Source organism: Narcine bancroftii, chromosome 5, assembly GCF_036971445.1.
Source record: "Narcine bancroftii isolate sNarBan1 chromosome 5, sNarBan1.hap1, whole genome shotgun sequence".
NCBI classification, from domain to species: Eukaryota; Metazoa; Chordata; class Chondrichthyes; order Torpediniformes; family Narcinidae; genus Narcine; species Narcine bancroftii.
Genome location: NC_091473.1, coordinates 219,895,230 through 219,910,449, shown reverse-complemented (window position 1 = coordinate 219,910,449; position 15,220 = coordinate 219,895,230). Strand labels below are relative to the sequence as shown.

General features: G+C 39.0%; 1 protein-coding gene across 1 annotated transcript in view; it reads left to right on the top strand.

The window, feature by feature from the left end:
* LOC138765527 (uncharacterized) overlaps nucleotides 1-15,220 on the top strand; it is a 142,874-nt gene that overhangs the window by 28,604 nt on the left and 99,050 nt on the right. Inside the window, exons 6-9 of the mRNA XM_069942557.1 lie at nucleotides 2,047-2,082; nucleotides 12,841-12,867; nucleotides 13,931-13,966; nucleotides 14,155-14,181. Of these exons, the coding sequence (XP_069798658.1) occupies nucleotides 2,047-2,082; nucleotides 12,841-12,867; nucleotides 13,931-13,966; nucleotides 14,155-14,181 (126 nt within the window). The remainder of the gene's footprint in view (nucleotides 1-2,046; nucleotides 2,083-12,840; nucleotides 12,868-13,930; nucleotides 13,967-14,154; nucleotides 14,182-15,220) is intronic.

Below are 15,220 nucleotides of genomic sequence, written 5' to 3'. Positions count from 1 at the left end.
CTCAGAAGATTGGGTCGGGTGCCACAACCTGTATGAATCAGTTTGCTGTTCTAAGAAGGTGATGTGGAGATTCCAAACAGGTTTTTCTGTAAGTGCCTCACACACACTCACTCTCTCTCACACACACAGAGTGAGACAGAAGAGAGAGACTGCTGGTTTTCTGCAGTAGCTTTTGGAAGCTTGTTTGAAACCCCATTTTGAAGATGGGTTGTGAGTTCTGAGTTCAGCCCATTCAAATCCCTTGTGGTCCATACAAGAGGAGATGGCTGGCTGTTTCGCCTGAGATAAGGGAAACAGAAAAAGAACTCTGGGCAGTGATTATGATGTCACAATGCACCAGGTGACTGAGCTCCTGCTGCCCTTATGTGAGCCCTTAGGAAGTCAGCCCCTACAGTGCGGTGCCCACCGAGGCCAGGACGAACCTCCAAGTGAACTTTTCATCCCTGATCTGTATCTGTGCCCGCAGGGTCAGACCAGGGGTCCAGGTTCGAGTTTCCAGCGCTGTAGGGTAGAGGGTGCTCAGCTTGGCACCTATGTCCACCAGGAACCTGCAGCCCATGGACTTGTCAGTGATGTAAAGGAGGCTATTCATGTGGCCAAACATGGCAGCCATCAATGGCGGTTGGCCTGGCTGTTCCCCTGGAAGTCGCAGGGCTGGCGGCACTTGCGGGCTTTCTCTCCCCAGTGCTGGTGATAAAAGCACCATGTGGACTGGGTTTCCTCCAGCTTGTGCTTGGGGGTATCCAACGGACAGCGAGGCCCCCGTTTGGAGACTTGGCTGAGGGCTGCCTCATTCTCCTCTTTTGTGTGCCAAAGGGCATCTGCCCGGGCTGCGGCCTTGCGGGGATCAGAAAAGTCTTCTTTGGACAGATGGAGCCAGATATCTCTTGGCATCTGTTCAAGGAATATCTGGTGGAAGAGGAAACATGGCTCATGCTCCTCTGCCAGGGCCAGCATTTCATCCATGAGGGCTGAGGGGCTGCGATCCCCCAACCCATCCAGGTGTAAGAGCCTGGAAGTATGCTGCTGGGGAGTGAGGACAAATTTTCCAAGGAGTAGATTTTTGAGGGCGTTATTCTTGCCCACTGCTGGTGGCTGGTGAATGATGTCATCCACCCTCGCTGCCGAGTCCTGGTCCAGCACGCCCACAATGTGGTAAAATTTTGTGGCGTTGGCTGAGATGTTGCGGAGGTGGAATTGTGCCTCTGCCTGCCTGAACCATGTCCGTGGGCGATGGGGCCAGAAGGGGGAAAGTTTGACAGCTACAGCGTTCACCTTGGCTGCATCCATCATTTGGTGGGTCCAGATAGATGTCTGGGCCCGTCGGGGTTACCATTATGGTGATTGCCACCACACTGATGGTCGTTAATGACTGTTTTTATTCAAATTCAGCACACTCCTTTAACGGTACCATGAGCTCAGTCACCTGGTGCGTTGTGACATCATAATCGCTGCCCAGGGTGCGCGCTGGACGGGAGGCTGGAATCAGGGAGAAATCTCTGACACGCCATTTTCCCATGGCTGCCCCGCCATGTGGCGATACAAGCAGGGCCGGTTCGCCATGAGGATGTGCACCGCCACAATCCACCCTTTATTGATTTATCTCTAAGAACAGCAGAGTTTAAATATTCTGGCTCTACAGGAATTTGTACTTTCGTATAATTATCAGGAATGTTCTTGAATATGGAGTGGTATCGCAATTAGTTCAGCCACTCTACCTATTAAATAACATGACAGGTTTGTGTTATTGTGTGATCTGCTTCTGCTTCTCCCCGTATGTTCTGCTATCAAATACTAATGTCACAAAATCTCCCCTCACTTTTGAATAATTTGCATCTAAACTGTTTTTTTTTATTCCAATATCGCCATTTATAATAAAGGACATTTTGAATCTCTGATAAATATCTCCATTAATATATTCACGTATACGCCAACAAATGTGCATTTCCTGTTATTTTGCCACACATGACAGACTTTGGCCAATGAATTGCTAAAGCTTCACAGAACAATAAATCATATCATTTTTGTCTTCTCTTTCGTTGTTAGAAATAATAACCTTAACAGAAAATCTACAGATGGCTGGTAAGCTTTGAAAAGGAAGATATTTTTCATAACTATTTACTTTAACATGCTCTTTATACAGATATGCGCGTCTCACTCAATCGCAACATGTATTTCATTGTTCCTGTATGAACTTTCACAAAATTGTTGACTTCCCTCAAAAGCTGCATCCTCCTTTAACATCCAGAATTAAAGTTCATGTTGAACAGTACAACAACCAGAGCTGTTGTTGATCTTGTACACTTGTTACAACTTTTACTGTCCGTCAGAGTGATTATGCCTTTGAGAATGTTCAACAATTCTTGCTCTAACCCGAGATGATTTTTCTGGAACAAAATGTTCCAGAAAACATGATTAAAAAGAAGATATGTAAATAAATATTATTGTTCAAGAAGGCCGATTGGATTTGCGTTGAAAGGGACTCTTTGGAATGCTGGAAAGTGAGAGAATATGCAGTAACCATGTTGATGTGACAGAAAGTTAACCTCGCTTCAAAATGAATGTTCCTCCTGCCCCTTATCTGTGTGCACGTGTGCAGAGTCGGCATTTCCCATATTTAACACAAAACTGAAAAGGAAGAAAAATATCCATAATCACGAAAGACTGATTATGAAGACATGTTCCAAGGCTCAGTTTGGATGCAACAGATTTCTTTGCTTCCCCCGCTTATTATAGAGATATGAGGATGTGCAATTTTGAGTCTGAAATTTCAACATGTTTTTTATATCCTCTTGAAGGACACAACTGAGTGTGATAAATTCTTGCTGAGAATCACTGGATAACTTTACAGTTTACATCAATCACTTGGAAGAGGGAATGAAATGAAACATTTCCAAGTGTATTGATAATGCAAAAATAGTTGAAACGATATGCCTTAATGAGTATAGTGTGATATTCCACCCGACTCTAGGTAAATCCAGACAAGTGGATTATAATGTGGGGCAGTCTACAGCTATGTACTTGGTAACAGGAACCAAAGGGTGGATCGTTAACCGAATAGAGATTAATTATCCAAGAGTGATAGACCGGGGGATCTCGGTAATCCATTATATGAATCCCAAAAGTTGATTCAATTGGTTATTAAGAAGGCAAAATGCATTTTGACATATATCACAAAGGGCTTGGCATTTAAGATACATTATAGTTGTCCAATATGTTGGTAACGCTACAACTGCGGTGCAGTACATCTGCCTCGCATCTGAAATCTGAATCTTACATGATAAAATATAACGAAATGAGAGGAAGTATGCAGGCCATTCTTAAGATGAGAGGATGTTATTTAATTAAGGAAGGGCACACAATCAGACCTGTAGTCGTTGAAGTTGAGAAGAATGAAGGGTGACTTTATTTGAAGAGCTAAAGGCAAAGGAAGTGAGCTTCACAGGAAGATATCAATAGGTTTCCAGTAGTGGGACAGCCATGGAGAAGATGGCATGGTTACAAAATAAGGAGCATAGAAATTTAATCTATTAGACGACAATGAGTCTATGGAATTATCTACCCCAGACAGTGATGGAGGACACATTCTTGGATATATTCAACATGTTGATAAATACACATGACAATGAGAAAGAAGAGGCACTGAGGCCCACAGAGATCAGCCATTAACCAGTTGAATGGTGGACAGGCCTGATATGTTTGGTGGCCTAATCTTGCTCCCCACTTTGATTTGTTCTTGTGTTCTGTCGAACAAACCAATAATCACAATTTATAAAACATAAATTTAAGTTTTAATCTTAATTCTACTTACTGATATCTTGCATATGCACGTCACAGTCAACATTATTCTGATGAATTATAGAACAGCAATATTATTTTATCTTTGTACATGTTATTTGGCTGAACCCAACTTCCACAATTCGATCGCATGCAAATCCTACTTATTAGCCAGAGTGCAGTGATCAAGTGTGTTGCAAACTGTATGAGATGTCTGATTCAACAGAGAAGCATAATTAGAAGAAACATATCAATAATATTAACACAATTACATAATAAATTGTTCAACATTAACAAGAAAAACTAACAAAAATAAGAAATAAGGGCATGAGTAGGCCAGCTAGTCCATCAAGCTTGCTTTGCCATTCAAAAAGATCATGAAAGGAACATAGTTCCTCTTGTTCCCTGATTAATAAAAACACATTATTATTTTAAAAATCTACCTTTTTCCAAAACATATGTCATATGGAAACCTGTAATGCTGATTGAGCAGAGAATTCCATAGATTCTCCTTCATTTTGTAGAAGCAGTTCTTCCTAATCTTTAATGTGCTTTTAGGTATTTTAATAAAACATAGCTAACACTGGAACTAAAGCCATGGCGGGACACACACGCGATGGCCCTCGGCCCCTCCATAATCAGCAGCATGGTGGGCTGCAGCTCCCCAAGCCATCCCTAGAACCAATCACTATGGGTCGCAAGCTGACAGCATTGTCGTGAAGTCATCAGCCCTCCCCTTTGCAGATGCTTGCAGTGGCATTTTATGGAAGACGTGAAGAAATTTCACTCCACCTCTGAGTGTACCCTCTAGTCGGATCAGAGTTCGCCTGCTGAATCTACCCTCAAAACTTTTATGCAGCTAAGTGAAGCAATGTAAAGACAGAGATTTATGTGCTTCCATACAAATCCTTTGTCATTCTTCTATGACGATTGTGTTCCAAGGCTATTTGATCTCTTCTCACTGATCTTTTCCCTCGTTCTGCCTATCAACCTCAAGATTCCACCTGTGTACAACCTCCAAATCCTTTCTCAAGCGAGGAGAGCAGTATTGCAAACGGTTTGGGACTTTCCACTGACCTGAAATTCAATGGTCATCGAAATAAAGGGCACTTTATAAAAACTGATTTTTACAGTAACTGCATCTGGCTTACTTTCTAATCACCTTTCCCATATATATTCACACAATCCCCATTATTTTTAATTTACCCTTAGTTTTTTTGTCATCTTTTGCTGAGATGAATGTCCTCAGCTATGAAAACCTGCACCTGAACATTATGCAAAAATATGAAATGATTTTTTTTCTGTGTTTCAGCATTCTGTGAGAAATGAAATTAGTGTAAGTTGAGGAATGGAATTGTGACATTTCTCTAAGCACAGACACAGGCATGCTTGACCTATTGATTTCGTTCCAGGCCACAAGAAATTGTGAATAATATGAAATTAAGCCTATAAATAGACTTTACCATTTTACTGTCTCTTTGCAAGGCTCAAACTATATCTGTTTGATGTCACTGTTTTCTAACTGCCGTTAGAAAATAAGATCATAACATTTTCATCTTACTCCAAGAGATTTTGCATGACTTACTGTACCTCACACTTTACACATTCTGAGGAATAAATGCACAGTAAAATTAATGAGAAAATGCTAAGTGATACTGCTGGATGTGACAGTTGAAATTAGGTTATTCTGATGCAATGAGATTGTTGTGGATGTGGAAATGGTATGTTTAAGGCAGGGGCTCTCAACCTTTTTCTTTCCACTCACATACCATGTTAAGTATTCTCTATGTCATAGGTGCTCTGTGATTAGTAAGGGATTGCTTAAAGTGGTATGTAGGTGGAAAGAAAAAGTTTGAAAACCACTGTTTTAATCATACCTCATTGACTCGTTATGTGCACGGTTTCATAACTCCAGAGGAAATGGGTCAATGACAATTTTTCTCAAGCAAAATACCTCAGCAACAACTGGGTCTAGAGCAGTGATTCTCAACCTTCCCTTCCCACTCAACTATCATCTTAAGCAATCCCTTACTAATCACAGAGCACCGAAGGCAGAGGGATTACTTAAAGTGGGATGGAGTGGAAAGTAAAAGGTTGAGAACCACTGGTTAAAGTTACAAGTGATGAGGCTTTGTTTTAAGAGACCAGTGAGGAGGTGTTAGAAAATGAGGACTTTCACTCTCCTCTGTCGTGTTGATGGTGAAGAGATGGTATTTCAGAATTCATGCATTCCTCTTGCTGGATGTTGACATCCAGTGCTTTTGATAACTTGTTGGAAGTGTCTCTAGCTGCAACTCCTGATTGACTGTGTAGAGCGTTTGGTGCTGCAGCAGTTCGCTTTTAGGAACATCCATGAAGTTGAAAGAATAATAAACAGGTAATGTAGGAAAATGTTTACAGCAACATTACATGCAGAAGTTAATTTTGATGACCACCAGGAAAGGAAGAGAGAGTACAGGATTCTTCCTTGCCCATCCTCATCAATAACTCATATATTGCTTTGGATACTGTTATGGAATGGTTGTTTGAAGTATAACATCAGCAGTTAATTCTGTGGTAGAATGATTGACTGATGCACAGCAGGGGAGAATGGAGTCAATGAGTGCTGCAATGTTAGAAGATTCAAAACTTAGAGGGAAGAGACAGGAGATTCTCTAGTGGGGAAGGAGCCTTCCGGGGTGTTGAGATCAAATATTTCCATGAGAGGTTGTGGAATATTCTCAAAAGGTTGTGTTAGTATGAACAGTTATTGGCACCATGACATATGTGGATTATGACCTGTACATTGAATATAAGGGGCTAGACAGAAAATAAAAATGCAGGATATCAAGGGTTGTAATCACTGCATTATTCCAGGGGCAACACATTAGTGAGAAGAATAAGAGGATATGGTAGTAAATCCTCCATCTTCACTACATTCTACAGAGCATGAATTCAGACCATTCTGAGCAATTGCATCACCACCTCGTTTGGAAGCTGTACCCCCTCAGACGTTAAGACCCTGCAGAAGAAAGTGAAGTCAGGGGAAAAGATAATTGGGAGTCTCTCTTCCTCCCATGATGGACATCTACAACACATGATGCATGCAGAAAGCAATAACCATTGTGAGGGACTTTTCTCCCTTTTGCCATGTGGTAGGAGGTAACATAGCACTTGGACCCTTACGTCCAGATGGGGCAATGGATCCCCCCCCCAGGCTATCAAGCATCTGAATTCCCAGAACATTTTGTGGATAGTGTACCATGGATTTTATTGTGTATGTATTAATATTTTAACTTATGTTTATGTAAATCTGCTCCCTGGTCCTGGAGGAATGGTATCTCGTCTTTATGGTATGAATGACAACTAAAGGCGATTTGACTCGAAAAGCATTACCGAGCAAATGGAGCCGGAGAGAGGAATTCAGGTGCTTGATCTATTGAGAATTCTTCTGAGGAAGAGGTGACAACCGCACGTTTCAACTAAATAGGTGGAGGACTAATATCCGTACAGGAAAATTTGGATACAAATGCTTGACATCCATACCATATTCAGGCCTTGTATAATCAATGCTCCGTTTTTGATGGATACAAACTTGTCTGAATCTTCACGCAGCAGCCAGCTTTGAAACAAAATGCAACATGGTCACGGAGGGCCTCGAGGTTCCTGCATAAACACTATGACGTGTCACGACAAGAAAAAGTTATTGCTTTGAGATAGGCTTTGAAATCCATCGAGGCCCTTATCTCAACTGTCCTTGAATCCTTTTGTAAAACTTGAAATCTTAGCCATTAGATTGACATTTGCAAAGTTCAAAATAAGTCACATCATATTTATTCACATGAAAATAACTGCAAGAAAAGTACAAAGTATTAATGAAATTAATTCTATTAATTCAATATAAATATATTTTGCTCACTTGCTTTCCAATTTCCAGACTTTTTTTATCCACAGATGAATTAATGCTGTGTTTATTTTGGTGTGGATAAAGTGGAAATACTTTTTAACACATCAGCTGTACTACTACAGAATATTCATACTACAATTTAGTTCATTGTCATATCAGCCTGAAAAAAATTGTTCTACGCCATACACCCTCCTTCTCGCTAAATTACAGGTCTTTTCAGCTTCTCGATACTTAAGGAAGGAATCACCAGTGTTTTATATTTAACCTCCAAAATGTAATAATGTCATTATATTCTCTCTGCTCTTGGTACCTGGCACCAACACAGTATGCAGAGCAGAGGCCGATGAAGTGAAATATAGGCACAGTTTCTCGTTGGAGGGAGATGATTTTTCAAAATATGTGTTCCTGCCCAAGACGCCTTTGAGGGAAGATTTAAGTTTACCCTACACCTTAAGCTAGTAAATTTTAAAAAAAAATCAGGGTTCGCAAAGAAGCTATGTTCATATTTTACCAAACATTAGCCAGCAGGGGGCAATGTTAATATCCGAGGTGACCCATTTTCCAATTTTCAGTTGTCCTTTGTCCATTGTTTTGCTTTTCACATCAGAGCACCAAATGTGAAAGGAGACTAAAATTAATTTACATGAGAGAGCAAATGTTCAGCCAATCTTGTCTTCCCCTCCACTGAGTGTAATATTTCATGGAGCCTTTTCATGAAATTTTGTTTCTTGCTCATTGATATTTTATACTCAGGGAATTAGTACCTTTCACGGCAAAAGCTTTTTGTGGGTTTTCACTTAACATTTATTTTTATCGACATGTTGCTCTCACTTCCATGCGGCCTTGATCACATGTTGCAATCTTTGCCAAATTTTGACACTTGCCGCTGGTGGGAAAATAAATCTCCTTTAAATGTATCTGACAAATATTGTTTTACTATGTCATGCAAGTCACGTTTTGCATTCATTTGTAGAATGCTATTGGCGCAATCAGGATTCAATCTACAAGCATTTAAATCCTGCTGTCTTTTAGAGAATATGTGGTGCAGCATATCTTTTGGAATCAGTTTTTTTCTTCTTCTGTCTCTTAGCTTAAAAGTGTCATTGAAATTTCAGCAGGACTAGAAGGGCCTAATGGCCTGTTTCCGTGCTGTAATTGTTATGCTATGTTATGTTATGTAAGGACCAGGCAAATGCTTTAGCGTTAACGCCGTCTCCATTGTAGTTCATGAAACTAAAGGGCGGTATTTGTTCAGCAGTTTTTTTACTTTACCACTCACAAAGACTGTTTCAGTTTCAAGATTATTGGCATTTAATAATCCTGTACCCCTCATATTCCTTTTCTTTGAATTTGTGTGACAAAATGGACTTGCTGTCATTATTCTATTGCATTGTCAAACTTCCCAAAATTTGTTGCATTTTTTTCTTGGATGATTTTACATCTTCTGAAGAATTATGTAAAATGGGGATTCCTAGAAAATTTTTCCAGGAACCCTTCTGTGATCCAGCGGTGTGAAATGTCGGCCTGGGGAAATTACCCGGGTCTGTGGCCCTACAATGTCCCCGGGCTATCTTCTCCCTGCAGTCTGAATCGGCAAATGGCTGAGTAGGGAAAGCGTCGTGATGTCAGCGTTTGTGTGCTGCATCACTGCTTGCGTGCCTGTGTTATCGTGTCGTCATTTCAGCATTTGCCTCCAATAAATCAGTCCGTTCTGCTATTTTTCTCTTGGATTTCTAAAGACCGCTACATTCAAATTCAAAAATGTAAAATTTCACAAAATAGTTTCCAAACTTCATATAACATAAAGGTTCAACTGTGCTGAGACTTGTTACCTTAAATTATAAAACTGTGTGTGCATATATATATATATATATATATATATGGACACACACACACACAAACATAAATATATAGATATATATAGATATATATATATCTATATATATGGAAATAAACACAACACACATGCACATTAATATAGATATATAATAGGACACACACACACACACACACACACACACACACACACACACACACAAGTATAGATATATATATGGAGACACATGCACATAAATATAGATAAATAATAGGACACACACACACACAAGTGTAGATATATATATGGAGACACACACACATGCACATTAATATAGATATATATGGAGATACACACACATAAATATAGATATATATATGCAACACACACACACACACACACACACACACACACACACACACACACACACACACACACACACACACACACACACACACACACACACAGCCTTCTGACTTCCAGTAGGACTTCCTGTGACTGTGTAATACATCACTCACTACGTCATTGCTGGGGGTGGGACCCCCCTAAATTGCTGGGGTGAGAAATTTCCAGGGAAATTGGACCACGGTGTGAAAGGAAAAGGGAGGTCTTGCCTTCCCAGGAATTTCACCTGGGTCCAAGAAGGCCTAGTGATTTCTCAGAGCTCTACAAAATAATGTGTCATTAGCTTCTAGAGTCATATGCAATCAAAGTATGACAATTAATTGGAATTAAATGGCAATAAGAAAATAATGAGCAGAGTGATGTGAAAGTTGGTTCAGTGGAAAAACAAATTGGGCAGAGGATACAGAGAGTCTCCAGAGAGATATAGATAAGTTAAGTGAGTGGGCAAGGTCTGGAAGTGTTTGCAAATGTGAGGTTATCCACTTTGGAAGGAAGAATGGAAGATCAGAATAATATTTAAATGGCAAGCGATTGCAGCTGACATGCAGAAGAACTTGTGAGTGCTTGAGCAAGAATTGCAAAAGGTTGGTGTGCAGGTGTAGCAGGCTATCAAGAAGGCAAATGGAATGTTGGCCTTCATTACTGGAATGATTGAATTTAAGAGCAGAGGGTAATGCTGCAAATGTACAAAGTACTGGATTATTGAGTTCAGTTATGGTCTGCTTCCTTGAGGAAGGATATATTGCTTTGGAGGCGGTGCAGAGGAGGTTCACCAGGTTTTTTTTTAAATATTTTATTTAAATCAACATATGTAAGATAATAATAACAAACAATAATAAATCACAATAAACACATAATAACATAGTTGCATATTAATTTGGATTGCATCAGATGACACTCAAGGATCCCAAAAATATCATAATTATTCAGGGAAAACTTTACTGGTCAGGAGGATTATAAAAAAATAAATTACAATTTTAATATCATAATTTTAGCATAGGGGCTTCAAATTTGTAGAAATAAAGAATATTTACCCCTTAAATTATAAGTATTTTTTTCTAAAGGAATATAATTATGAATCTCAGAATGTCATCTTTCTAATGTTAATGATACATCAGATTTCCATGTTACAGTGAGACATTTCTTTTCTATTACTAAGGCTAACTTAAATTTTAGTTGAGAATCTGACAAAAGTAATTGAAGAATAATACTTTCAAAATTTCCTAACAACAATAATTCAGGATTTAACAGAAAAGTCACACCAGTAATTCATTGTTAAAAACTTACTAACAGAAATCTACATGGTCTTGTTTGAAGGAAGTTCGCCAGGATGATTCCAGGGATGAAGGGGTTTGCCTATGAGGAGACTTTATTCACTGGAATGAGAGGGGATCTTATATAAAATTGTGAAAAGCATAGATAAGATTGAGGTAAGTAAGTTGATTCCATTGGTGGGAGAGACCAGAACTAGGGAATATAGCCTCAAGATTCAGGGTAGTATATTTAGGACAAAGATTAGGAGGAACTGCTTTTCCCAGAGGGTTGGTGAATCTATGGAATTCACTGCCATTGAAACAGTGGAAGCGATCTCAGAAAGTATATTTAAGACAAGGTTGGACAGGTTTCTACGTAGTAAGGCAATTAAGAGATATGGGGAAAAGGCAGATAGGTGGAGATGAGCCTCTCATCAGATTAGCCATTGAATGGCAGAGTGGGCTCGATGGGTGGAATACCTTACTCCTGTTCCTTGTTCTTATGTTCTTTCACAATGCAGCAAGAAATTATTATTGTGCTTGTGTGTGCGAGCATGTTTATGTTTTCCCACTACAATCAATATTTCCGATGACTCAACTAACTTTGTACTGTTGTAATCTGTACAAACACCCAGACTGTAAAGTTAACATCATGAATCTAAGGCCCGTTTCTCACTTGTCAGTGATCCCAGGAATCAAACACCTATCAGCCTTTAAAGTGGCAAGTGTGAAAGTAAATTCTCCTCAACGTCGGCATCAGAGGACATCATCTCACACCGGGGATTGCCGGCCTCGACCCCTAGTACAATCCCCGGCATCTGCAGACGCCAACATTGAGATCAGGCCAAGTGTGAAATGGGCAATTGCATTACAGGCACTTCCTATTAAAGGTAGAACAGACCAAACACCAGGGATAAACCCTTGCAAGTGAGAAAGTATTCAGTGACCTAGTTAGGAGTGGTCTAGTGTGAAAGGCCAAACCTCCATTCCTATCCCGGGACACCGAACGGCCGATTTACTGGATGCAAGCGTGAAAGGGGCTTAACTTTGAATTTTGAACTGCAGATGAGGTCAACATAAATTGTAGAACAGTAAATTTGCAATTTCACCATTTCTAAATTGCCTTTTTATGTCACCCTTAAAATGTTCTCATCAGAGTTTGCAATCATATGAAGAGCCAATGTTGCTCAGAAAAATATCTGGACAAGAAGACTATAATTTTGAATACATATAAGCAAAGTTATTTTGATCTAAATTAAAATTAACCAATGCATTTTGCTTTGGTCTGCTGCAATAAAGCAATGTTTATTTTTCCATTTCAAACGTAACATTGATGTACAACATCTCTGAGATTCAGCTATTCTTTTTTATGCTTCTTCTGAAAGCTGAGAAAATGTGGTTATTACTCCCATAAATCTTCGTCCGCGAAGCCAAGCCAAAGAAGAAAAGAAAGAAAAAATTACTGTAAGACTTTATTGCTACAAAATGTCACAGATTGAATAAATTCCCTTAAAATGTCACTGAAATGATTAGTTACAGTATAGTTTACTGGCAGCATCACCCTTCCACAGTAACGTGCTACTTATTCCTGCGCATAAATATGAAAGATGAAATACTTGGCATAATATGTGAACTTACAATAATAATTTTGTCACCAGCAAGTTTTCTCCAATAATTACTTCTCTTGGTCATTATAAACACAGAAGAGAACTTTAAAAAAACTGAAAGAGGTAAGGATTGTTCACTGAGTTTCACTTATTTGACAATTGAGTGAGTGGATTTAAGTACACTCTTGAATAACAAAAAACGTTACGACTTCTGGTTTTGCATTACTGCTATTTAGACTGATTTGCATCGGCAGTGAATTTGATGAAATACAGGGAAAAAAGTATAATTTAATTATAACTCAATACATTAACCACAAAATGACATGATTGATTTTCATTAATTTTTTTCGCCAAATAGTGGGTTGTTTTAACAAAGATCAAATAAATCTGATGAAAATACTTTTAATTGGATCCGCAATGCTGTGTGCCCAGATTGTTGCAGGACCAATGCTCAAAGGTTTCAAGATGATTTCAGTCATTACACGACAGCAACTGTTGCAAGTGTGACAAAGTCTATGTTTGTGGGAGATACATTGGGAAAGGTTTGTTAGTGTAGGTCACATACAAACACTTTTAAACAGATCTTATTTGAAATACTGGAGCTCTGCTTATGCTGGACATGTTGGGGCCTCAGAGCTTTTGAAAAAGCTTTGGAGAGTGCCCAAGAGACTTCACTAATGGATTGTTGTTTGCAAAAAAGCAACAGATGTTGTAAGTGCTTTGTTCAGCCTGGTCAAACCTTTGTGGTTCATGCAAGAGGAGAGGACTGGCTGTCGAATGTTTCACTTGGAATAACAAATCAAAAAGGAACTCTGTGGTGACCTGAAAGAAAGATGTTATCTGTTTTCATGTTTAAAGATAATTAAAAGCAACTTTTGTTTTTTAACCATTTGTCTTGGTGAATATCTATTGCTGCTGGGTTTTGGGGTCCTCTGGGCTCATAACACAAGCTAGAAAGCGGTGATGTTTAAGTTAAAGCAAACATGCATTTGCATTCAGCTGCATTTTCATCTAAATCACAATCAACAAGATTTTCTTAAATTTCGATGATGAAATTGAATTGATCTAAATTGTGGCAGGTTCTGCAGGCCGTCATTTTTGTGTTTGCTCTGCTTCCCAAGACTACCATTTGCTTTGCAGCCTCTTACATACAGGTTTCATCAATCTCTTGGCTTTTTCATTCCAGACCTAAAAAACTTGAAGGAAATTCTTAATGAAACAGGTGAGCAGTAGCGGAACTCAAGATGGAGCATTTGTGTCGAATAGTTTCACTATTACACTATTTCCAACGTAAAATAAAATATTTGTGTAATGGTGTTGATTAAAATAATGCATGCCTTATATAACTTGTAGATATCCTCACACACATATAATTTTACATTAAAGTCGCATTCCTAAACCATTTTCCAGAACAAAGTCTGCTTGAGAAGAGGAAAGGTAACAAGATGAAATAGTGATGGTCATGTACGTTATTATCCATATGTCTGCAGAATGACCACTTACAATGTATATTTATCACTTTCACATCAGTAATCCCAGCATTTCACTTTACACCAATTGCCATTGTTTATTTAGCAATTAGCTCCTAATATCCCCAGCCTTAAATTGATTGATGTGTACCAATGATCCATAACATGCACCACTTAAAGCAAAGATATGTTAGAAAGAACTTTCGAACGATTCAGGAGGGGGCACATCAATCTTGGCGCAAAGTTATCAGTTGATCCAATGTGAACAGTTCGCATAATCAATGGGGCCAATAATTGTATTAGCAAAATGTAAACTCCCTCTGTCATTGAAAAATGGATTGCCGCATATAACAGTAACCATTCAAAATATATGCATGGAATAACAGTGTTTGCCTTTAGCAGAAAATGTCTTTATCAGAGGGTCATCATCTTTAGATAAGTCCCATTCTTAGTCTTCATTCTGAATAGTTTCTCCTTTATTGTCATAACTTTATATTTATGGATATATAGATAGAGAGAGAGATAGAGAGAGAGAGAGAGAGAGAGAGAGAGAGAGATTTTCACATTGCATGCATGCAGTTAAATTACATTTTTGTAATGCATCAAATTAAAGCAGTTTAACCATTTTTCAAATATCTCCTTTCTTAAAACTTGACAGATGTACTTAACAATGTAGTAAGTTTGTAAACAATGTTTGGATACTTGAACATTAAGATTGGATATCGTCAATGTCTTCTTGTTAACAATATCAGCGCCAATATTTCCTGAAATGAATGTGAATGTGTTGGTAATGGGAACTATGATGTTAATTCAATATAGGTTGTTGCTCCTCGGTGCTGCCGCTGGTGCCAACCCAGGAGTACGGGGAGTGGATACACAGGGTCAAACCACTCGGTCTCAATGCCATGGCTCCATGAAGGATTTAAATAGCCTCTTAAAAGAGCCAACTATGTGTTTTATAACATCCTGTAACCCCAGAATCTGTGCTCCATATGGTGATGCCTATG